The sequence below is a fragment of the Anas platyrhynchos genome, chromosome Z, assembly GCF_047663525.1.
Source record: "Anas platyrhynchos isolate ZD024472 breed Pekin duck chromosome Z, IASCAAS_PekinDuck_T2T, whole genome shotgun sequence".
NCBI lineage: Eukaryota > Metazoa > Chordata > Aves > Anseriformes > Anatidae > Anas > Anas platyrhynchos.
This window is the reverse complement of record NC_092621.1, coordinates 83,945,805-83,970,899: the sequence shown is the minus strand read 5'-3', so window position 1 is coordinate 83,970,899 and position 25,095 is coordinate 83,945,805. Positions and strand designations below refer to the sequence as shown.

General features: G+C 34.6%; 1 protein-coding gene across 13 annotated transcripts in view; it reads left to right on the top strand.

Annotated features, from left to right (window-relative positions):
• KIAA0825 (KIAA0825 ortholog) overlaps nucleotides 1–25,095 on the top strand; it is a 254,967-nt gene that overhangs the window by 80,679 nt on the left and 149,193 nt on the right. For all 13 annotated transcript variants that reach the window (XR_011806056.1, XM_038169775.2, XM_038169776.2 and 10 more), the window contains 6 exons: nucleotides 4,574–4,668; nucleotides 6,581–6,808; nucleotides 7,790–8,055; nucleotides 9,371–9,521; nucleotides 14,632–14,822; nucleotides 16,980–17,162. Coding sequence is in view for 12 of the 13 variants with exons in the window: in XM_038169775.2 (XP_038025703.1) it covers nucleotides 4,574–4,668; nucleotides 6,581–6,808; nucleotides 7,790–8,055; nucleotides 9,371–9,521; nucleotides 14,632–14,822; nucleotides 16,980–17,162 (1,114 nt within the window). In the remaining variant the exon portion in view is untranslated. The remainder of the gene's footprint in view (nucleotides 1–4,573; nucleotides 4,669–6,580; nucleotides 6,809–7,789; nucleotides 8,056–9,370; nucleotides 9,522–14,631; nucleotides 14,823–16,979; nucleotides 17,163–25,095) is intronic.

Sequence of the window (25,095 nt, the reverse complement as noted above, 5' to 3'; positions counted from 1 at the left end):
CTGGAATATATTCAGAATACTGGTTTTCCCAAATTGTTTTACATAGATGGAAAAAAAAATCTGTGAATAACATTTTCCACTCTAACTTTTTTTCAGTAGTCTCCATCTAGTCCTTCCAGATTTTATGTTGTGACTTTTCCTTATCAGAACTAAGTTTTGCATGTGATTTCAAATTATATTTTCATTATCTAAACTCAATTAAAATTAAAAAAGAAGTATAAGTACTCATTTAATCTCTTATCAGTGTAGTGTTTGATTTTTCTCTTAAATATAATGAGGAAAAAAAAAAAAATGAAAAAGTTCTCATGATAATAGAAATGATGATGGAACCCTGAACTTTAGTGTGGCATCTGGACAAGACTAACACTCTGTCTTTCTGAGGAAAAGTATCTGTATTTTTCTAACAGTTACAGAACTTTTGTTTTCATTGTTTCATATCCTTACTTCCTGTACTAGAAACAATAGGTTTCAGAAAATGGAAGGAGTAACCAACCATCTTCTGTTTTTTCTTGAAGAGACATTCAACCATTTCTTCTGCAGGTGTCTCATCATGCCTACTGTGATGAGATAGTCTAGTTCTTAATTTACATTCAGTTGAATTCCCTGAGATGTTCTGACCTACCTAGTACATGCAGCATCACAGGAGCTGTTCTCTTTGAAGGAACCTGGAACATTAAGCTGCAGTCAAAGGTTAAGCAGAAGATCTTGGTTTAGGATCATGCCAAATTGCATTCTCTTCCCATCTTTAAGGTAGATTTCTTTTCCCTCTGGCTTTTCAGAAACCTCTTGTTGAGACTTTTAAGAAATCAAAAACATCTAACGTACTTTCATCTGTGCCTCACTTTTCTTTTTTTTTTTTTTCATTCCAGTGAGAAAGGTGAACTTTGGACAGATCAGATAATGAGTACCAAGAAAAGCTTTTTCCAATGGAGCTCTTTGAAAACACTGTGGGCAAAGTTGTCAGGCCCTTAGGTTTACAAGCTTTGCCTCAGGGGACCTGGAAGACTTGCAAAGGTCTTTCCTTCACAGCATAAGAAATCATTTACTCTATACCCTTTTCTGGAGAGTGTAATAAGAGGAGTGCAGAATCAAATTTGTGGGGTACATCCTCCTAATAGACTTTGAAGTTATAAAGATTCAAAAAAAAAAAAAAAAGTGTGATTTTTGCTTTGCTTTTGAAGCAAAATGTTCAAGTAGCTTCTTTAAGAAATACATAATTATCAGCAGATCAATCTGAAGTGGAGATGGGATTTATGTCAGAAAGGATTTGATTTCAGGTGTACATTTTCAGTATATGTTTTATTACAGTTTGCTGAGTAAATGTACTGAGTATAGAACAAAAAAATAATAATTCCATTATTGAAGAATGGAAGTAGGAGGCTCTGTTATTGAAGAAAGAAGGTCGGAGGCTTTTTAATCTGCTACATGTAAAATATGTTTTGTTTCTTCTCTGTATATGTATTTATTGGGGAATGGTATTTTCCTGTTATCGAAGACATATTGTTTCCAATACAGTTTCAATAAAAATTCTGGATGAGCCTACTGAATTCAACTAGCTGCTCTGGTGACACTTCCTTACCTTATTTACAGTTATTGAGCAGTCATAAAAAGTTTCCTCAAGGCTTACCTACTCTATGCTGATGTTAGATGAAAATACTCTGACAGTTCTTTAGAACCTAAATGTTATGGAAAAAAATAAAAATAAATAAATAAATAAATAAGGAAGCTTCAGAATTCTGTAAAAAAATAATTTACTAGAACTTTTTAAAGGAAAGGTATATGCATATATATATATGTATATGCATATGTATATATACATATATAAACAGTGCACAAAGTCTCGCTGTCATAATCTTTACAAAAATATAACAATACTGAATTGGACAAAAAATGAAATATGTTGAAGGCAGTGGAAACATAGGCAACAATATTTGCTTTCAAGAGAAGACCTATCCCAAACGAATTTTAAGCATGAAAAGTTGGCTAAAAAAGTACTGATTTTAGGTAAAACATTTGATAAAATCTTATTTTGAATACCTGCTGTTAAAATGATTCTAACTGCCTGCCTGAGATACTACAGTAACACAGATTGTGAGCAATTTATCAAGTTTGTAGACTGTAAGTTTCAAGAAAGATACAGCAAGGGTTTGTGGTTGATCCGGTCTTCTATAGCGATGAGGAACATCAGTTTTAAGCATGGAGATATAGAATATACCCTTGAGAGGGAGCAAGTATGGAAAAAAACCTGATTCTTCCTTCCACATCTTCTGCTCCTTTGTGACATTTGTATTGTGCTCTTTCTGCAGTTTCTCTTCTCTAACAGCAATATGAGTATGGCAACACATATTTATGTCTTTATGCATAAATGGAATTTGAAGTTTGAAATTTTGGAGAAGAGAGGCCTCAAAGAATTTTTGTAGAAAATGGTAACTCTCTAGGTAGGAATGCTTCCTCCTACCTATTTTCTGAGTTCCTGTCTGCAAAGGGAACTAATTTGGACCGAGTAGCTTCACTACAGCAGCTTGCACTTACTATAGTACCATCCTCTTGGACAAAGCTGCACTTTTATTTCCCAGGGGAGTTTGCAAGATGGTCCGAAGAGAAGTGAAGAAGTAGCAGGACGGGAAGGGAGTAATTTTATATGTATCTCTGTAGAAACAGTTGTCCAGGGGAAGGCTGTGCTAGCATCTAAAGTGCCTAGGTTTTGGGGAGGTTGTAGCTAGTGTGCAGTGACTGATAAAAGGTGTGAGGGCATCCCTGCTGGCTGGAGGTTAAAATGAACTAGATAAAATATTTTATATATGTGTGAGCACACATGCACATGTGTATATATGTGTATATATGTATATACAAATAAAAGACAAGAGTGCTCAGGCTGCTAGTTAGAAAAGGAAGTGGGGAAGTCTAGTAACAGTCTATTGATTTAAAAAATGAAGGAACATTTAAAATGACTAATGCTAAGGGGAGGATCATTTGGCTCTCTGTCTCTGGTCCTTCTGATCTGGCAGATCCAAATCTGCCATCAGCTAAATACTTCTCTCAGCTTTGAGTTCTGGATAACTTTGGAGAGCAATTCTACAAATACAGAAGGATTTTAGGTTAAGTACTAATTTTTCTTTAAAGTGTTGATAAAAAATATTAATAACTGATCTAAAATTGTGCTCACTGTTAGAATAGAAGATATAGCTATAAAAACAGATGAATTGCCAGGAAAAGTAAGGAAAATTTCAGGTAGAAAGTACAGAATAAATATGAGTAAAAATATCCAGTCAGTTCTCTTTTTCATTCTGAAGTAAATTCTAAAGAAAGGTATAGGAAACTTCATCATAACATGCGTTAGAACAAATCAAAATAAGTACTGTATTTATGGTACTGTCTGTAACACCATACTTTGAATGATCAGAGGGCTAGGTTACTGGCTAGTCTCTTCTCTTTTTATATTCTACCAATTTATCTTTCATTTTTCATAGCTCAAATCTGTTTTGTTTTGTTTTGTTTTTCCTGACCTGTTTTGTATGAAAACAGTTCCTGGGAAAATAATAACAACAATAATAAAAAAATGAAACTTTAGAATGCTGTATGGGCATATGAAGATTGGAATGTTCATTTTCAGAGGTTGAATTGTTTAGGAGAAAAGTAAAAACTACTCTAGGTAAATGAAATCCCATCTATTTCCACATACTGTATATTTGATAGAAATAGGACCTCTTTAGACCCTGGATATGTATGCTACTAGTATCTTCAAGTGACTGAAGACATTTAAGTTTACGTGTAAGAGATAATATTTAGTAATACGTGACAGCACTCAATCATTTAAAACTTCTTGGATGGAATTTCAAATCAGTCATATTAAATTAAGAATATCTACACCTGTGTTGTTTGCCATCTTTATGCTAGGACATGGATTTTAAAAATATTAGGTTGTTTGGTTTTATTCTCCTATTCTTTTTGATACACTGATGGAAATAATGTCTACCCCAGATGTTTGTTTGTCCCTGTCAAACCAGGCAATATTTCCATTACTTGAAGTATTACTTGAAGTAATGAGTGAGCTTTGTACCAGCCCGTCTCAAGGAGCCTCACCTGTTCTTTTTTCATTATTTTATTTATAATAACTGTATTAATTAAATGTCTTTTTATTCTTACCATATTGGCATTTCCAAATAAGTAGAAACTATAAAAACACGGTAGTGTGCAATTCATTTAATTTATTGAACAGAAAATAGAAATTAACTTCTACACAGCTGTTCTAACATTATCTGTTCTCCCTAGGAATAGATGACTGTGCAATCAGTATAAAAATGAATTAATGACAAAAGAAACTGTATTTTACACATTATACGTGTGTATGTATAAAATATGAATACAATGGAATGTGGATTTCATCATGTTATATAAAAGGAGCTGTGTATAACCTGAATTTGACTTTATCATAACATTAGTATTCCACTACATCTTGTTGAGTTTTTTTTTTTTTTTTATGCTTCATATTGATATATCAGAAGGTGTTGTAGGCTGCTGATTTTTCTACAGAATTAATCTTAACTTTGATCCCCTTTATCATACTGTGCAGGAGTTCTGAAGAAAGCTAGTGGGGAGCTTTTAATAGGAGAAACTAGAGCAAATGAAACCAGTGTGCTTCCTGAACAGTTACTTCAGGTAAAAGAGGTGAGTATGAAAAGAGTCTTGCACTTTGTGGGAGATTTTCTTTTGTCTGTGTCTCCAATGCCACCTGACACCATATTCATTATAAACACCTATTCTGAGAGTTTCATTATTTAGCTACTGCAATTAATTTGAGGTGCAAACTCTCTGCTAAGATGGAGTAAAATCTTAGGGCACTCATAAGGAATTGGTTAGTGTTGTTAAGGTTGAGCAATAATAGAATAGATTTAGCATTAGAAATATAAGATACTTCATAACCAAACAGTAAAAACATGCTAAAATATGTTAGCTTTTATTCAATATTAAATATATTGTAAAATAATTAAGAATCTTTAAAAAAAATCGTTCAAGTTCTAAGCATTTGATCATCATGCTTCCTGTAGAGATACATACATACAGATGATCAGTTTCTTTGATGTCAACAAACTACTGTGTAGAAAGCAGTGTTCTTTGTAGAAGGTACATACAAGATTAAGTTTTAGTAGTCGTTTACTACTAAACAAATTTTTACTGTTGATTTTATGGCACCTAAATGCTCTAGCAAGTCTGATGCTGTGCAGTGGTGGAATTTAATTTCCTAATGGCTGAGTTTTGATGCTGAAATGGCTTTTTGAAATGTACTTTTAAACGGTTTGTGGGACAGATGTTCCTGTATCTTATAGATTAAAAAGAACATTTTCTGAAGATTGAGCTGTCCTTGACCCAAAATCACAGGGAAAATAAATCAATAAATCAATAAATAAAAATGAAAATGAGATATTACAAAAAAGGGAATTACAGAAATGGGTATCTGGGTAGGCTGTCTCTGTGCTCTCTGGAGTTGAGTATTGGGGCTGGGGAAGGGGCATGGAAGGAGAAGGCAGCTTCTAAATTGGAGTAAAGCTGGAAGTGCAAGCCCCTTTGGTTTGTAGCCTTTCATTGTCTTTCAGTTTAATTTTGTAACTACAGCTTGTTAGGAATACTTCTCTTTTCTCCTACAATGTTCTCATAGTGGGGATCTTTACACTACATCTTACACCACTGAAATATTTCTCTTACAGTGCTGCAATTCTCAGTTGGTCACTTCTGGTAAGCATGAAGTCTGCTGAAAGTTACATGAACCATGCAAACCATGAACAGTGGAAAAGTAACTACATCCCACTGTGTCTTTTGTGCAACTGCAACACTTCAGATAACGTCAGAAGTCTCTGTCTAGAGAAGACAGGGAATGAATATAAACCAAAGTAAAATCCAGCTTTGGCTAAAAACTAGAGATCTCTATTTAAACATTTTGATCTCTGCTACATCTATCTCTAAAGAGTGAAATCCAGTGTGTCTGTGTTAAAACCACCTTCTCTAACTTCCTTATTATTAATATTCATAGTTAGTAGTGCCTGGTTATTACCTTGCAAAAAATAAAATAAAATAAAATAAAATAAAATAAAATAAAATAAAATAAAATAAAATAAAATAAAATAAAATAAAATAAAATAAAATAAAATAAAATAAAATAATAAAATAAAAATACTGAATTATCACATGGTATCTATTGCTGGATTACTTGTTAAACTATTGATAAAGGTATTAACTGTATTTGTGTTTGTTAAATGTGTATGAAAGATTATATATAATTTAAGGATGCATGACTTATAAAAAACAGTTGTGTTTAATCAAGGGGTTTTATATATTCATTTTCCTAAAACCTTGATGACAAATCTAATATTGTTTATTCACTTGTTCATTTTTGTTGAGTGCATATATTGCTTTTAATATGATTTCAAGGCTTGTGTTATTTCAATGTATTCATATTAATTTCAAATAATTATAGTGTCCTTTAATGTCATTTAGTTATGGATATTTAAGTAAATTTCAGACAGTAACAAAAATAACATTCAATACTGAATTTGGGTTGATTTAATAAAACTATGTCTTTCAGCCTACTTTACTGAATTTTGGTTGGAGAAATGCGTTTAAAGACCTGTCTTCTTCTGTGGCTCACTGTATAACAATAGCAATTGAGGATTTTTCAACTAAAATTCTTCAACATGAGCAGAAAGAACAGTCTTCAGCTGCAGGCTATGCAATGAGTGTTGTAAACAACCAGCAAATGAGGGAGTCCTGCAGAGCAGTCCAACCGGAGGAGCAACCAAAACGAATTGCTAAGGCAGGTATCAAAAGATCTGAAGTTTGAGGAGACACAGAATGCCAAAGCTGTTTGCCATCTACACTTTGAAGTACTTACAGTACCATTAATATTCTATATCTTATATAAATGGAATTAAGAAGAAAGTGAGAAGCATTACAACATGAGGCTGAGCAGAGCTTTATACAATAGCCCGTAGTCTATACTTGAAAGAATTAACTTTTAAACTTTGCTGGCATTATTGTTTTCATCCAAAAAGTTCTAAAACATTCTGATTAGTGTCTGCTCTGTTACCAAGTTGTTCGATGGGAAAATGCTGAAAGCTTTGAAGCATAACTATGAAGGGATTTCCTGTATTTAAATCCTTAGACATGCCATTTAACTAATCAGCATAACCATAATGTGGCCACATAAGGGTTCTTTGAATTGACATAAAGGTCATTTATGACAATTAATTAAATAGTTTGTCTAAGGGAATATTTGCTTACAAGTTTTTGAATTTAGTGAGATTTGCAAATGTTCTAGAAAATTTGGAATGCTGTTACTATTTGCTTAAAGTAACACAAACTTTGGGGAAATATTTTTAGGGAGCTCGGTATGTGAACTTACTAACAGATATCAAGTTTTCCTTCAAATTCAGTATTCAGAAATGTATATTTTTCAAAATAAATTAGTTTAGAAAATTACCTTATTTAACAAGGAATTAACCTTATGCCTTGAATCCGCATCTAATGAAGTCATAAACAAAATGAAGGCATGAGTAACATAATATGGTTTTAATTTTTTAATTTTCTCAATATAAAGCAAGAAGGAATGAAGTAATAATTCATTTACTGTAGATAAATGTTACTCCCCTGTACAACAGAATGAAATGTTTGTAAAGCTTATTCAATATATTTGTTTTGTGCCAATTTCATTATTCAAGAATCTGACCCTAGAGTGTATAAATTAAACAATGCTGTCAGAATACAAATAACTTGATGCCACATTTATTTCTCCCAGTTTTGTTCTGACATCATGGAAGAACTTGACACATTGCTTCCATTGGCTCTGGCATGCAGAGATGATTCTCTTCAGGAAATTAGAGCAAACTTTGTAGAGGCCTGCAGCAAAGTAGCAACAGCTGTCCTGGCAAGACTAGAGGAGAAAAGCAAAGACGTTCCCTCCAAGGCTCCTCTGCAAAACTTGTATGCTGCTCTTTCCACAGCAATCTATGTCTTTCAGCATTTTACGATGTATAGCAATTTAATGAGAGAAAACAGCAAAAAGTGAGTCCCTTTTACATGTAATAATTTAATTCAAATGCAAGTATGCAAGTAATATAGGACTTCACTCCATTTTAGTGACGCAGTATGACGATAGTTTTCCAAATCGCATTGCATTTTTTAGCACAAGCACTACATGGACTATTTATGGAAAGACCTGACTCAAAGCTCTCAAAGCTGTTGATAATCTGAAACAGCCATTACAAAACAAATTATTTATGTGTAAGATTTGCATTTGATTTGCAGATCAAGTTTTTTTTTTTTTTTTTTTTTTTTTTTTTTTTTATGAAGCTTGAATAACTGGCATTTTCTAGAGAGCTGAAAGTACTTTGCTATCATATCAACAGAAGGCTACAGCCTTAATTTTCTTTTCTGGCCTTTGCAATAGCTGAATTTACTTACAATCAAATTTGGCACATAGCAGTCCAAGAGAACTTTATTAACAAACACTCCTGCAGTTTTTCCTTATATCATCTTTGTTCAGAAATGTGAACAATCTACGTTTAGAATTTATTTTTCATTCTTGTATCTTGTTTCAATTTTTATTCAAAATTAGGAAAATTCAGAACAGTAAAATCTAAGACATTCTTTGACCTGGAAGGTAATATAATTACATTAGCTGTGCTTTTAGGATTTTTTATTTATTTATTTATTTATTTATTTATTTATTTATTTATTATTATTATTTGGCTTAGGATACTAGGAATATCTTTATGGGTCCATGTGTTTTGGCCATATGTGATTTAAAATTGGAAACTAGGCCTTTTGAGGGAAGCACCTGAACTACAACAATTATGATTCCTAAAGAGTTATATACACTGTATAGCTACTTTCCCTCTGATGATTTTAACCCTCTGCTGCTTCATGAAGTGTGCCTTTATGAAGGGGAAGCCTGAGTTGAAATCTGGCTCAATCACTCTACATACATGCATTCTGAAATGTTTCCCCAGAATATCTACCTACTAGAAACAGACTGTTTGTTTTCTTTATCACATTTAATGTTGGTGTATTTGTGTGTCAACACAGAGTCTCCCAGTAACTGAATGACAAATGCACTCTTACCTCAGAAAATAGGTTAAAGTAATGTATTTCCAAGTGACTTGGTTAAATGAGAATTTATACAGGAGTGATATACTTAAAGAACTTGAGAAACAAAGACCAGATTTTTTCAAAAGTGAATGTTGGGTTCAGACTCCAGGAATGAAAGGAAATGAATGATTGATTCCTAATAATCAAAAGCATTTGCAGTACTGGGGATTGTTACCTCCTACTGCATGGCCTTTCAATCTTTGCTTCTTTGATCATTCTCTCTGAACAGACCCCTGTTCCTAGTGCCTGTCCAACAATATCAGGAATTCATCAACGTTCTCCAGTTTCAAGTTACGAACTACTGCGTCAGAGTTTGTGCTACAAGCATTTTGCAGGATGCTGAGAGCCACCATTGGGAAGACTACAAAGCTTTTTATGAGGTGTGAAGTTAAGTTTACTATTCCTACTTCTTACAAAATGTGTTTTACTGGTTGCCAGCTCTCTAACTAATTAGAAACATAAGATCAGCCTAATGTTACATAAAGATTGTTGAAATTAATTGTTTTGAAATATCTGGTTTTGCAGATATAGTGGAAATGGTATAAGAAAAAACAGTAATTTATAGGTGATATAAGTAATTAGGATAGAGATTTTATGTTGTTTGCTTAATAAAATACTGTGTGGCAGGTTCAGGATGCCTTATGGAACTCAGTAAAAAGGTCACTGTCATTTTAACTCTTCTTCTTGCAGAAAGTGTGACATATAAAATTGCAAGACAGACTTTTTTTCTTTTTTTTTCCTGGAAATTTTTAATCTGATTAAATACTCTTTAATGCTTATTTTCAATTATTTTTTTTTTCCTTTTTTTGACCTTTTGTGAGTGAGGTATGTAACAAGGAAAGATGGTCAATATAGTTATCTTCAGCATTCAGCTATATATTTCTGAAATAACTGGTGGAATTTCACCTGCATTTTGCAGTTGTGGGTGTGCTCCTAAACTACAGTCCTAATGATTCTAAGAAAAAAACACTAAGGTCAAGTGAATATATTATTATAATTTACTGATTGATTTTCCTCTTACAAGCAGAAGATATTATTGATGTATACTACTTGAAATTTTTTCACATAATTTAAGGATGAAGTGGAAGTATAATAGCCGTGATCTCCTGAAGACAAAGTCCTGCCCTGCCTTATTTGATTTACTATATGAGAGAACTGGGAGAGTTTTGTTAAATGTTTTCTGTAGTTCTTACATGAGATAATGCGATATATGTATTTTACAGATATAACATGTAAAGCTGCTGAGTCAATGACAAAAGTCTGTAGTAGTGATTAAACAGGCCTTAATATAAGTAATGGCATCAAAATGACATTCCTTATAGATAAGGAAATAAACACTTCTGTTTGAATGTGAGCCTACGTATACTGGTTTGATAAGAAAGTAATATATTGAGTGACTTTTGGCAACTGATGTAGATCTGGTTTTAATTGGTTGTAGTTCCTATGGTGCCGTGTCTGTTTATTGCTGACCCAATAAACCCCACAGGACAGTTATTAACAATGGAGGAAACCTAATCATCACAAATAGCCATCTCAACAAAGAAAAGAGTATTAATTAGCTAAATTATTTTATCATTACTGATCAGAACTGACGTGTAGGAAGGGAGGAAGAAAGCTGGTGTTTTGGCTCTGTGTACTTGCAGGGCTTGAGGTCAGAAACATGCAACTTTATATCATTGCCCAGCTCTTTTTCCTGAAAGATCTCCTAAGAATGCCACCAGGAAGAATGATGCTGAGCAACTGTTGACTTCTGTGTTGGTCTTGTAGGCATTCTGAGCAGAACAGGATAGCTTAAGACCTATTGTTTGTCACAGAAGCTTCTAGCTGTGAAAGATGCTCCTTCCAACATATAAACTCAGCAGAAAGCGTGAGGTTCTTCCTCTTAAGTCAGACTGGAGACACACTCATGCCCTTGTCCAAGGCAGTGGCTCATGGGCCTTGTTGCCTTCTCAGTGTATCCTTTGCTGTAAACAGCATCATGATCTTGTTACTTTAAGGGGGAGCTGCTCTTGGCTCTGTACTTCTGCTTTTCTCATGAGTAGTCTAGCTTTTGAATGCAGTTTAGCTCAGGACCCTTGTTACCTTTTCTTTTCTGTCCCCCAGTTTTGAATATTACATTGGGACTATAAAAAAATCAGTCATCATTTGTAAATCCTGAATGCAATTTCATAAAGGAAAAACAAACGAACAAACAAACATTTCTGAGTTCTCCACTAACACTTTTCCTTCTCACTGCATAAGTAGGGGAGAGGAAAGAGGAAGAAACCATTCTTCCCTCAGTCTTGTATAGCATGCTTATATACAAACTAAATGGCTATCCTACATTTCAGCAACCACATGGGCTTGTTCCTTATTCTTCCTTTTCCCTGATAATATAGGGCATTCAAATGGTATTAAAGAATGTGATGGTCTTCCCTCCCATTCCCAACAAGTCATTAATGCTACAATGGCTAAAAAAACTGCTTGGTTTACCTGATTTGTAAATCATCCTGAAAGAAGAGAAAACCACTGAGAGAAAGACAAAGGGAAAGGAGGAAGGGGAGGCAGTGTCTGTGTTTGATTATAAAGAGCTGCAGTTTCCATATCCAATTCTGTATTTATTTGTACAACAGTAACATCTGAGGAGAAGAACATTGGTAGCAAATGGTTATTACAATCTATAAAACAAAGCATTATTTCTTTTCTACATTGTTAAAATAAGAATGCTTTTTTAAATAGATTTGCACTTTTATAACCACTTCAGTACCAGACCATTTGTCCTCATTCTGACATGCACCTAGTCCATTAAGCAGTAACTGGAATTAAAAGCAAAGCCAAAAGAACTGTTATAATTAGAGACTAAACATGCAGATTCTAACCACTGTGAGGTGACAGTGATTTTATCATATATTTTTTAAAAAGTTAAGAAGTGATTTTTAAAGATATATATAGTGATTTTTTGGTAATGTGAGATCTGAACTAAGCATACAGCACTTAGTCTAAGCTGCCAGGGAATGAAACTCTCAGGGTTCAGTATCTCTTTGATGGAGTGCACTGAACACCCACTGTGCCACTGGGCCAGCTCTCCAGATTATATTTTGGAACGAAGCTTTTAGTGTAATAGACATCTGCTGTAGCTTTAGGAACTTATGTTTTCTAATAGACAAAGAATAAAGAATTGTCTGTTCAAAGATAATATTTGAACATGGTTTATGTAATAAAGCACAGCTGCTTGTTTCCTGATATATAAGCTAAATAAAAGCTCACATCTGTGAGCTTTATATGAAGTCTGCAAAAATAGCAGATGCTTACCAGTGGAATTGTCTAGAAATGACAGCAAACAGGTCAGAAAAGGGGAATGAAGCCCATTTAAATCTTCAGTGAAACTCTGTTGCTTCTGCAGTGGTGGTACAAAGTTATAAAAAAGTATTATTCAATTTACCACCTTCAATTAAATAAAGCAAAGAAAATTAAGTAATTCATGTTTATAGTTATAAAATAAAACTAGCTGACATTCAATTACTTATTAAAAATAAATACCCTACATCATTAAGTTCAGTTAGAATTATAAATCATAAATCTGGTTGTTAGGTGTTCATGTTTTTTTGTAATTTTTTAGATTTAGTTTTATATGTCAAAGATATGATGAAAATGAATTAGTTTCCATTAGGGATTCAGATTAATTATTTTGTAGCTGCTATGTTTGTTCTATACAAGTAGAAAAGTTTTTGCAATGTATGGGAAGTGTTAGTGTCTGTAAGATGAGGTTAGGGCTATTTTTTTTTTATTTTTTTTTTCTGGATAAATTCTGCCAGAATATATCTCAAAAGTAGTCTTGATATTATATCTAAGAAATCCACACTTACGTAAATGTATTATTAAGTTCTGAGTTATGCAAACTTATGAAGTTATGAGTAGAGTTATGAACTAGTACTAATAACTCTATGAACTAGAGTTATTAAACTAGTACTTTCTTATACTGATGTTTCATTATATCCTGTGATAATTTTTAAAGATTGTTTCACATAAGAAAAATGAGAAGTTATTTTAATCTGACTTCTGTATGTTCTGATCCTTTTTTTGATCTATATTGATCCTATTTTACCTGTGTGCAAACACATGTCTAGTGCTTAACTGTATGAAGTATCAGAAAGACTGGTTTTGTTGGATCATGCTTGAACCTGTTCTAAAACTTCACTGACTCTGCATGTGAAGAAAACTAGGCATATAATTTATCTTTGAAACTTGCCTGTATTATATTTTTCTTTTCTGTATTAGTGAAAATGGGAAAATTGGTAGTTTTGATGATTTTTCTTTCTTTTTATTTTTCTTCTTCTTTTTCCTCCCCTTTAATGAGATGTTAGAGATGTTAGTCAGAAATGTAATGAGTAGGGCAATGGTCATAAGTTAGGTACTCCAGTACTTTGTCATAATTTTCTGCTTTTTAATATAAATTAAACTTCAAATATGATGGCAGAGAAACATGGAATAATAACAACTTCCAACAATCTGCTTACACGGTGTATTTAAAAAGAAGCTAGATTATTTTCTTTAGGGAAAAATGTCTATCAAACTCTTAGAGTGTTTTAAAAATCATGTTGTTTTTTTTTTTTTTTCTATATCTGATAATACAGAAATATTTTAAAAATCTTAAAATATTTCTCAGCTCCATTGGAATGTGGGAGGTGAAGGTTCAGGACTTTTTTGTTGTTGATTCAGCTTCATTCTAGTGCTATTTTCTGAATAGATCTTAGTTGAAATATTTGAATTTGAATTAAAATTTGTTCTTCATAAATATATTATGAATTGGCTACTATGATTTTGACTGTTTCATATTTTTCTCTGGTTTTGGAGTGGCTCTGCATAGATAATGAAATATTAATAGCAATTTTCCTTTCCAGAAAATATTTTGTTAAAATCAGTTGCCATTATCAGATGAAAATATATACATATACATTTTGTACCTCGTATTAATAATTTAATTGCTCATTTATTTTTGTTTGTTTGTTTTGTTTTGTTTTGTTTAAACCCTGTTCTTACTGTGCCCTCACTATGCATAACCAAAAAGTTTATCATCATGGTTATGTTATGTCATAATTATGAATGTGGGGAAATACACAAGCTTAAGTAATTTAAGTAACTATTTTCTGTTGAGGATAAAGAAACTCGTGTATATCAAATTCATACAACTATTCTAGTGCCTATAGAATATGTTTTTAAATTGGACTTACAACACTACAGCTTTTTGAGAGTAGGTTAGTTAAGGATATAGAAGGGCAAATGCACATGCTTTAGTTTGATGGCAGAATTCTAGTTTTGTAACTGAAATGGAGCAAGTGGTTTTTTGCTAATAAAGATATTTCAAATCTTGTCAAGGACCATTTTTTGATCATCATGTGCTTGAAATTCTTCAGTTATTTCCTTTCAGGTTGAATTAATTAGACTCACAGAAACTAAATTGACATTTTGGAAGGTGTTTTTCTATTATTTACTGTGTGGTGGTTTTGCTAGGGGGAAAGATGCTCGTTCTCTGTCCAGATGTGGCATTATTTCTGCTGTGCTCTTCATCATGACCTATGCACCATTCTACCTCCCAAGTTAGCCCAGGAGATTCTTATGGATGTGCTAGAGCAATCTTTGGCTGTGCTGTCCTCCAGATATATGCAGGCATGCCCCAGTTACAAGAGAACTCCACAAATCAGGTAACAGTTTTATATTTAACATACACTTTTTATGGGTAAAATACATGAATCTTTGTTTTCTGCTATACATTGCTTTAGTTCAAGTCAATTGTTAATATACATGAGGGGGTGGGAGGGAATATAAACACAACAAATATTTTCAGGGTCATTTTAATCCAATATATTTTGTATTGGTAGTTGTACTATATTATAATATTTGGTAGTTGTATACTGAAGAAGGCAGAATCAAAGAAATATTTATGAAATTGTGATATAAATTGCTTGACTTTTTGAAAGTTTCTTGATGAAGAGTGGATCGAGGAGTGGTGTTGCAACCAAAAAATGTGAAAAGAATTGGCATCCTAAGAAATCAAACCATTTATTCATGAAGAAAACTCCATGTGTTCTATTTTCTTCATACACCTTTTCAAGTGGAAGACCTACTGGGTCACATCAAAATATTTACCATTAAAGACAGCAGTACAGAAGGCTGTTCCTTCCCCTGTCATTTTAGGAAACAGGAAGTTGGAAGTTCTCCTTGTTGGGATTCTTTTTCCCAGAGGCTCTTTTTAATAAATATTAAAACAGGTGTTTTGAGGTGGAAGTTCATCCTATCTCTGTCCTTTCACTTTTTTTTTGTTTGATTGAATAAATTGGTGTATTTGTCATCCTGCTCTTTGCTACTCTTTACTACATGAATATATGTTTCCATGTTAAAATGTTGAAAGTGATATACTCTATGGTAGCTTTGTAAGTGGAAAACTAAAGAGGTTGTCATTTGTAGGAGATGGAAAACATTCAGCAGAGATGTTCTATGTGATTAGTGAGCTAAGCATTATGTGCTGCCTTCATAAGTTTTACTGTGTAGAGGAAAACAGTGTCATGGAAAGTTTAAGTAATTTGTACAAGCACATGTTCTTGATATAGCTGGGAAAAAAACAAAACAAAACAAAACAAAACAAAACCTGTTATTCAGGGTATTCCAATGTTTACATGCTTTATTTCTGCCTTAATTCCAGTTCTAGGTCTTTCTTTATTTTCAGGTATAGAGAAAATAATTTCATGCAAATTTTGGGGGAAAATTTGTTGGAAAAAAATATCTCAGACATATAAGAATGTGTATTAACACAGTATTCTTTAAACGTAGAAATAATCATTTGCTTCAAAATAATGAACAAAACTGTACTTTTTGCATTGTCTTTTTTGAAGATAAGTTGTTTTGCATAAGGTAATTCATGATTTTTTCACTAAATGAATTGAGTTATCCGGTTGTATGCAAATGAAAAAGCAATTTATAATGAATATTATTTAATACATTTTATCACTGGTTTTCTAATTATCTATATATATGTATATACACACACATATACACATATACTGTGCTTTGGGGGCTTATTTTCTCTCAATGGTTCTTGAGATGTTAGAAATCTATAATATTGCCAAATGCCACTTCACATCTGGTTTCATAGGTTTTTGAAAAATAAGAGGAATCTTTAAAATGTAGATGATCATATACATACCCATCGGCTTTTAGGCACTTAGGTGCTTCTTGAAGTTCTACTTCACGCCAGCCATATATTTTGTGTTATCCATCTATCTCTTACTATCTCTTGTATGTCAGCATCCTCTTGTGAAATTTTGTTGTTGCAGTTTGGGCTTTTGCTATTATTTAGGCCAATTACCCATGATACTCTGCTATTCAATATCAAAGTAACTGATTACTGACTCAGAAATATTCCACATCATAATGTGTTGCCTGGCAGTTGAAGTTCTGCAAACTGAAGATTTAGTTCACTTATTATTTTTTAACTCTAGTAGAATTTGAAAATAGTATATACAATCTAATGTTATCATAAGGAAAACTAAATTAAGTTTATTTGAATGTAGTGTAGAAGTTAAGTTGTTCCCATCTAGTGGCGTTGTCCTTTTAAAGAGGACATTTTGGTATTTTGCTATTCTTCTGTTGACTAGTGTCAGTAATGGCTTTTCTGTGACAGAGCTGCATATTTGCACCATAATATCTTCAGAATTTCCACAGTAGGGACTGATGAAAGATGAAATTTCAAGCCAATGCTATAATTTAGGTATTTTTTGTTGTTAGAGGAGAAGTCTTTAATTGAAATTTACCACTATCCTAATGTTCTATGTAATAATATTTTCCCTTTTTCTTTCCTACAGAACAGATATTGCAGCACTTCTGATATCCACTGAGAACATGCTGTGGTCAGTTTGCAGTTCAGTACAGGAATTTCTGAATCCACGTGAAGATAGAGATCTCAAGATCTATAAAATACATACCCACTGCAATAATCTGCTTTCTGTGCTAGCGATTTTAACTTCACCACTGAAGAATTTGTATGAGTGAGTATGAAATAAACATTCAACATGAGATAAGATAGGTTACTGAACTTACATTGATGTATTCTCAAGATAAACAGTTGTGCTAAAATACAAATGCAATGCATGTTGTTGAAACAATTTGATAACCTTTGAATGTTTCTTGATTTGGTCTTTAACTCATCTTTATGATCTTGCTTAAAGATCAATCTACAGGGATTTTATTAGCTTTGGATTAACCTCTTCAAGGTAAACTAGAATGTTATTAGGAATGTTATTAGGATATTGGGAAGAACTTCTTTACTGAGAGAGTTGTTAGGCATTGGAATGGGCTGCCCAGGGAAGTGGTGGAGTCACCATCCTTGGAGGTCTTTAAAAGACATTTAGATGTTGAACTTAGTGATATGGTTTAGTGGAGGACTTGTTAGTGTTAGAGGTTGGACTCGATGACCTTGAGGTCTCTTCCAACCTAGACAATTCTGTGATTCTGTGATTCATACTTACGCATCTAAGTTTCAGGATACTAATTTGGTTTTCTAAATATCAAAAACTTGACATGTACAGGATGTAGCATTTTTACAAAGTCCTCTGCAAATTGCAAGCAAAGCTGACAAATTTTGCTTAAGAAGAATATAAAAAATGTCATATTTTGTTCTATGTTAATAAAAATAACATTAAAACTGAAAAGCATTGTTAGAGAGATGATGCATGGTTTTTCTCTGAGTTAAAAGGAATACATTTTATGAACTGTGTATTCAGCACTTTTGTTTTCAAAAGCCTATGAGACTATATCAAAACAGTTCTTTTATACCGCATGTTTCATTAGAACCAATATTTGTCAGGTAACCTAACCCACTAATTATATTTCAGATTACAAAGAAAAGACAGGTTTACCAGATTAGTTTCTCAAATAACTATATCCAACTGCTTTCATATACCAAATTTTATGATGAATTTCTAGGTTCGTTAGTAACTATGTAGCTATACGTAGTTCATCACATTAAGAATCTATCAATAACAAATTTAGAGGTTATGTGTGATTTTAAGGGAATATTAATCCTTCATCAGTTGTCTTTAGAATTACAGCTGTATTATCAAAATTTCCATCTGTTATGTTCATTCTATACCTTGGAAAACTTAAGTAAAATTAACTGAAAGTGAAGTAAAGATTTTGCTATTAAATCTATCATGCTCTCTATTTGTACCACAAGATTTCCCTGCTGGGGTTAGTTTTAAATTAAACTTTAGACTGCTTAAGAAAGTTCTGTGTAATCATAAAAGTGCTGATGAGAGACCGTTGTGTTTCAGTAGTTTACTAATAATAGGACTGGCTAATTTCCAACTTACTAGAGATGTGGCATTGGCTGTTACTTCCAGGGAATTAGAATTACTCAAATATCTTTATTATGCAGTTCAAATGCAGCCAAAATAGTGGGGGTGCTGAAAAATTAATAATATACTTAATTTAAATGAACTCATTCTGGCAGATGGTTTCTCTTTCCTAATTCTCAGAACAGACCTTGTGCTTCCTGCTGTCACTTAGTGTATTTTCTGTATGAATAGTGTGCAAGATTCACCTGTGAATCTTGGGCCATCATCAGTTTTTAGCCCTCACTCTTTTTTGTTTTGTTTTTCTCCACCCTTGTCTGGCTTTTCTGAAGAGACTTCAGTATAGTCACAGAATGCTTGGGATGGAAGGGGCCTACTATGCTACGGAGTGGGATGCCTTAAGTTAAGTCATGTTAGTCAAAGCTCCATCCATCCTGGCCTTGAGCACTTCTAGTGAGACATAAAGATCAGGATCTAAACTGGGAGGACCCATTGACTCCCTTGGGAGTAGAGATGCCTTGCAAAGAGATCTTGACAAATTAGAGGTCTGGGCAACCACATAAAATTTAATAAGAACAAGGGGAGGATTCTGTACCTGGGATGGGGACAACCCTGGTTGTACATACAGACTAGGGATGAGAGGCTTTAGAGCAGCCCCACAGAACTGATCTAGGGGTTATGGTCAAAGGCAAGTTGAACATGAGTCAACCATGTGTCGTAGCAGCCAAAAGGGCCAATCAAATCCTGGTGTGTATCGGACACAGCATGGCTGAGTGAAGTGATTGTCCTGCTCTTCTCTGCACTGGTGTGGCCTCACCTCAAGTACTGTGTGCAGTTTTGGGTACTACAGTATATGGACATAAAACTATTAGAGATTGTCCAAAGGAGGGCTACAAAGATGGTGAAAGGTCTAGAAGGCAAGATGTATGAGTAGTGTCTGAAGTCACTTGCTTTTTTCAGCCTAGAGGAGCCTGAGGGGCTGCTTCATGTTGGACCACAGCTTCCTCACAAGGGAGAGTGGAGGGGTAAGCACCAATCTCTTCTCTCAGTGGTCATGATGCCAAGCCTGTCAGAGTCCAAGAAGAATTTGGAGAATGCTCTCAGAAATATGGTTTGATTTTGGGTTGTCTGGTGTAGAGCCAGTAGTTGGACTTGATGATTCTTGTGGGTCCCTTCACACGCAGGATATTCTATGATTCTGTGATCTCAGTGCAAGGCCTTTACACCCTCAAGTGAGTTAACAGCTCCTCCTAATTTAGTGTCATCTGTAAACTTAGTTTGCCTATGAGTCTTGCATCCAGATCATTTATAAAAACATTGAACATTGAAGAGAACTGGCACCAAAACGGATCCCTGGGGAGCCCTACCAGTGACCAGCTGCCAGGCTGCTGTAACCCCATTGCTCTTTGAGCCCAACCTGTCAGCCAATTCTTCAATTATGTATTTGTCTAATTGTGCTGAACATTTTTGCAGAAGAATATGTGCGAGAGATGGTATTGAAAGCTTTGCTGAAATCCAAAAGATCACATCTATTCCCTTGGTCAACTAGCTGGGTAACTTTGTCGTTAAAGGAAATTAAGTTAGTTAAGCTCAATGGCACCTCTTGTGAACTGGTGTTGGCTATCACCAATGTTTATTGTCTTTCAAGTGTTTCTTTCAGTAACTCCCAGAATGATCTTTAATTTTACTATGCATTGAAGTGAGACTGTAATTTCCAGGGTCTTCTTTCTTGCCTTTCTTGAAAACTGGGACAATATTTGCCATCTTCTAGTCAAGTGGGACCTCTCCATATTCCCAAGATCCTTAAAAAATAATTGAGAGAGGTCTCACAATGACATCATCTACCTCTTTCATCTGGCTTAACTGGTGTCAAGTAGATGAAGAGAGTTACGGTTTTTAGGTTGCTTGCCATACTCCTCCTAATGCAGCCCAGTGTATGGCTTGTGCTATTTTTAATGAGACCACTCTGTAGCCTCATATTCAACACCACACAGGCCATAAAACCCAGGTTCTTCTGTAAGGTTGGTTATCAGTTCCCAGCCTATTATTGTTCTGTCGCTGGAGCACTTTACCTCATCATTACATTAGTAAAGATGCACTTTACCTCAGTGAACTCCATGAGTTTTCTGCTGGTCCTCTCATCTTTGATTCATGACTTTGCTGTTTGTTAACTCACATACCTACTCCATCCAGTTTCGTGTTATCCACAAAGATGCATTTTGACTGTTCAGTTCTGTGCAAGTTTCGAGGAAGCAGTTTAACAAATGTCCTCCTGAATGTGCCCTCAAAACCTAGGTGTTACTGCTTTCTTGCTGCTGACCTGAATCTCTGAAAAAAAGAGGACTTCTGTCCTCTTCCGTGTTTTTATTTTGTTTTGTTTTATTTTGTTTTATTATTTTATTTTAATTTAATTTAATTTAATTTAATTTAATTTAATTTTATTTTATTTTATTTTATTTTATTTTATTTTATTTTATTTTATTTTATTTTATTTTATTTTATTTTATTTTATTTTATTTTATTTTATTTATTTATTTATTGCCCTTTTTGATGTAGACTACATCACCAGCCTTTCCCTCATCCACCAGGCAGGTCACCTGGTCATAGAAGGAGATGAGGTTGGTCAGGTAGAACTAGCCTTTTGTGAACCCATGCTGGCTGGGCCTGATCCCCTTGTTGTCCCACATATGCTGTGCGATTGCATTCAAGATGACCTGTTCCATCACCTTTCCTGGCACCGAGGTCAGGTTGACACGTCTGTAGGTCTCCAGGTCCTCCTTGTAGCCCTTCTTATATATGGGAGTCGCATTGGCAAGTCTCCAGTCATCTGGGACCTCCCTGGATGACCATGACTGCATGATAGATGATGGAAAGCGGCCCAGTAATCACATCCACCACCTCCCTCAGCACTCTCAGGTGGATCCCATCTGTCCCCATGGATGTGTGACAGTCCAAGTGGAGCAGCAGGTCTCTGTTTACACCTGAAGCGTGGGTTTTTTTTCTGTTCCTCATCCCAGACTTCCAGGTCAGGAGGCTGAGTACCCCAAGGATAATTGGCCTGACTAGTAAAGACAGATGCAAAGAAGGCATTAAGAACCTCTGCCTTTTCCTTATCGTCAGTAGTCACATTCCCCCCCACGTCCAGTAAAGGATGGAGATTCTCCTTGGCCTTCCTCTTACTTTCAATATATTTGTAAAAACATTTCTTGTTATCCTAAGCCAGAGTGGTCAGGTTCAGCTCATGTTGGGCTTTAGCCTTCCTGATTTTTTACCTCTGCATATGCTGGGAACCTCCTTCTACTCTCCCCGAGTTTCTGCCCCTTCTTCCACCAGACATAAACTTTCTTTTTCTCCTGAACACTCAGAAAATGTTCCCTGTTCAGCCACACCCATTTTCTTCCCTGATGGCTCATCTTACAGCACACAGGGACAGCCTGCTCCCGTGCCTTGAAGGAGCGCCGTGAAGGAGCCCCTCCTTCTTGAGGAATATGTAGCTTTCCTGGACCCTTCTGCCCTGGAGGACTGACTCCCAAGGGACCCTCCGTACCTGTGTCCTGAACAATTCAAAATCTGCCCTCTGAAAGTCCAAGGTAGCAGTGTTAGTGCCCCTCCTCCTGACTTCACCAAGAATAGAGAACTCCACCATGTCATGGTCACCCATGACAGCTCCCTACCAGTCCTTCTCTGCTCATGAACAACAGGTCTAGAGGGGCACCTCCTCTGGTAGGCTCATTAACAGATGAGTTAGGAAGATGTCTTCCATGAACCTCCTGGACTGCTTCCTCGGGGCTGTGTTGTATTTCCAGCATATGTCTGGGAAGTTAAAGTCCCCCATGAGAACAAGTGCTGGTGATTGTGCAACTTCTGCCAGCTGTTTGTAGAATGTGTTATATATTATTACATATATTATAGCTGTTAGTCTTTTGTACTGAGTAGGATATCATAATCTTTCTTTTAGTGGAGATCATAAAGAGTAAGGTGGATGCAGCTTTTCATGATTTTGTAATACAAATTATTATGTCTTGTTTTCTCAACAAGAAATGAGGCCAATAACTTGAATTCCGAGAGAAGAATTTAGGAATATAGAATAAATAGAATTTAAATAAATAAATAGAATTTTTATTGGTAAAATTGCCATCTATTGGGTAAAACCTAAAAAAAAAAAAAGATATTTCTCTTAACCCTAATTTATGACTCACTTGTTTGTCCTGTTTCTTCCGTATAAAGAGCTAAATTCTTCAAAGTCTGCAAGGAAATACCATTAGGATACATCTTGTTGGCATTTCATTATTTCACACCTGCACTGATGTTTACCAGATCAATTCTCACCTTGTCATACTCTACAGAAGAATAAAACTCCTGTAACTTGGAATCTTGCTGTGGTATTAAATACTTTCACAGATGCTATCCACTGCTTTGAGACTATAAGCAGCTGCTTTAACATATCTTGTAGTCAAAACAAATTTCCTACTACCTATTATTATACTTCTGTCAGAAGAGTAGTTGAATTAAACTGTCTGGCAGAGGGCTGGTTTTGCCTTATGTTCTGGTAAAAAATTACATAACGAGCAATGGACACTGAGGACTGCTGTCACCATTTTATTATCATTAGACACTTCACTTTTTCTAGTATTTGAAGGCAGTAAAATTTAAATAATTTTTAAAACCATCACATTTTCTCCATGTCAGTTTCAAAATTTGCAAGGAGGTTTTGCTGTAAGTCTTAGAGGCCAAATGTATGCCCTGTGCTTGTCATCAGGAGACAGCTAAGACACCATATTTAACAACCTGCATTAGCCAGAAATCTCTAAAACATTTTTATTTATTTATTTTTCTTTCATAGCCACCCAATCTGTACCTATCTTCTTTCTTGTAGGAAGTTGGCTCTGTCCTTTGCTATATTAAGAGAAACATTTCAGGGGATGAGAGACAATACGTTTTTTTTGTTTTTTTTGTTTTTTTTTTTCCCTTGAATTTTCTCAGACTGTTGAAGTTACTGTTTTTAAAATAACTATTTTTCTGTTTAAGTACTCCTTTTATCTACATTATGATCTCAGCTTTAATTTTTCATGAATTCACATAGAGTATAAATTTACAATATGCTTACCATTCTGGTCAGATATTGCTTACTTAAGATCATTCTAAAAGCCTGTAATACATTGTTTCTACTAGCTTTGTTTGATCAGTAAAGTAATTTCCAAATAAATTACCCTTTCTTTTGGAGGAGTTCAGAAGCTCTACACCTGTCTTCCTTAAGCACAGTGTAATTTTCTTTCATCTGTAGTCATATAAGCGAACAGTGACCTTATAGACATTGTAGCTGTACTTCTAAATTACCGATATACAACTGTGAAAATAAAAAAGAAAAAAAGTTTTAAAGTAATTTGAAATAATAAAATGACAAAACACAAATACTGCCAATGCTACCATGATATAGCACCCTATGAGAAAAAGGATATTTTACATTTTAGGTAAAGAAATCGTTGAGACTGTATTCCAATTGGATTCCAATTAGATTCCAATTCTATCTCCGGTTTTAAGTGTTTAAATCTACTCACACTGTTTCTATATTGTGACAGTGACTTTTTTATGCGATATAAAAAGATTCCCCTGTCCTGAGAAAAACCTCATCTTTCTTCCTTAGATATTTTAAGTGTCCTTCAACTCTTACTGCAACAGAAAGAATTCTTACTGAAAATCAGGAATAAAACTGAATCTCTCCAGAAAGTAAAGCAAATATACTAAAATGCCCATTCTAGAGTCCAGAACTGACATTTTTAAAGGTAGTTACTTTTCTTGCATATGCTGTGTTAAAGAATAAAGAAGTTTGGCAGGACTTAAACCCCCTTGCATCTCAACTTGTCCTCAGATATCAGAGTGGCTGGGGGTGGCTGGGCTTGAATTCTGAGTGATGCCCAATTCAGCACTAAAGTCCTATCGCATCCAATATATCAAATTACCACAATCACAAACACACATATAGCACAATACACCTTCAGTTTAGCAGATTAGCAACTGGTTTAATTTACTGAAGCTACAGGAGGACAGGTCTTTTGGATTGCTGATGATAAAGATGCTGTCTGCAAAGCACTTGCAAATACTAAGAATATGACTAACACAACCAGCTACATACAAGTTGGCTTACGAAACAACTCTATAAAGAATGTTAGGTTTCTTAGGGAAGCACTAGTTATAACCAAGGGTTCAAATCTGACCCAGTAGGCATCCCAGTGGAGGGGGGGGAAGAGAAGGACAGCCTGTCAGCTGACCCCAAAAATCAATGATGTCCTCCTGACTTGTCTGTGATGTTGTCTCTCAACATTAAACAACTTTAAAAACCATCTAACACTTTTCCTTTCTTGAGCCTTTTTTTCACCACATTCCTGCTTTTAGGTGGAGCTTGAATTGATCGTCATTATGATTGGTATAAAATTGTCTTGCCTTTGCTTTAAAGTTACAGGCTCAGAGAAATTCAGAGCACATGCTCAGTGAGGTGTGGTTACACCTTGGAGGCATGTAGCCTTTGGGATGGAGGTGTATTTTGTCATTGCAGTGAACTTATAATAAATAAAGTTAACCAGAGGACATGATTTTATGATCAGTTTGGCTCAGGGCTGGCTATGCAGTC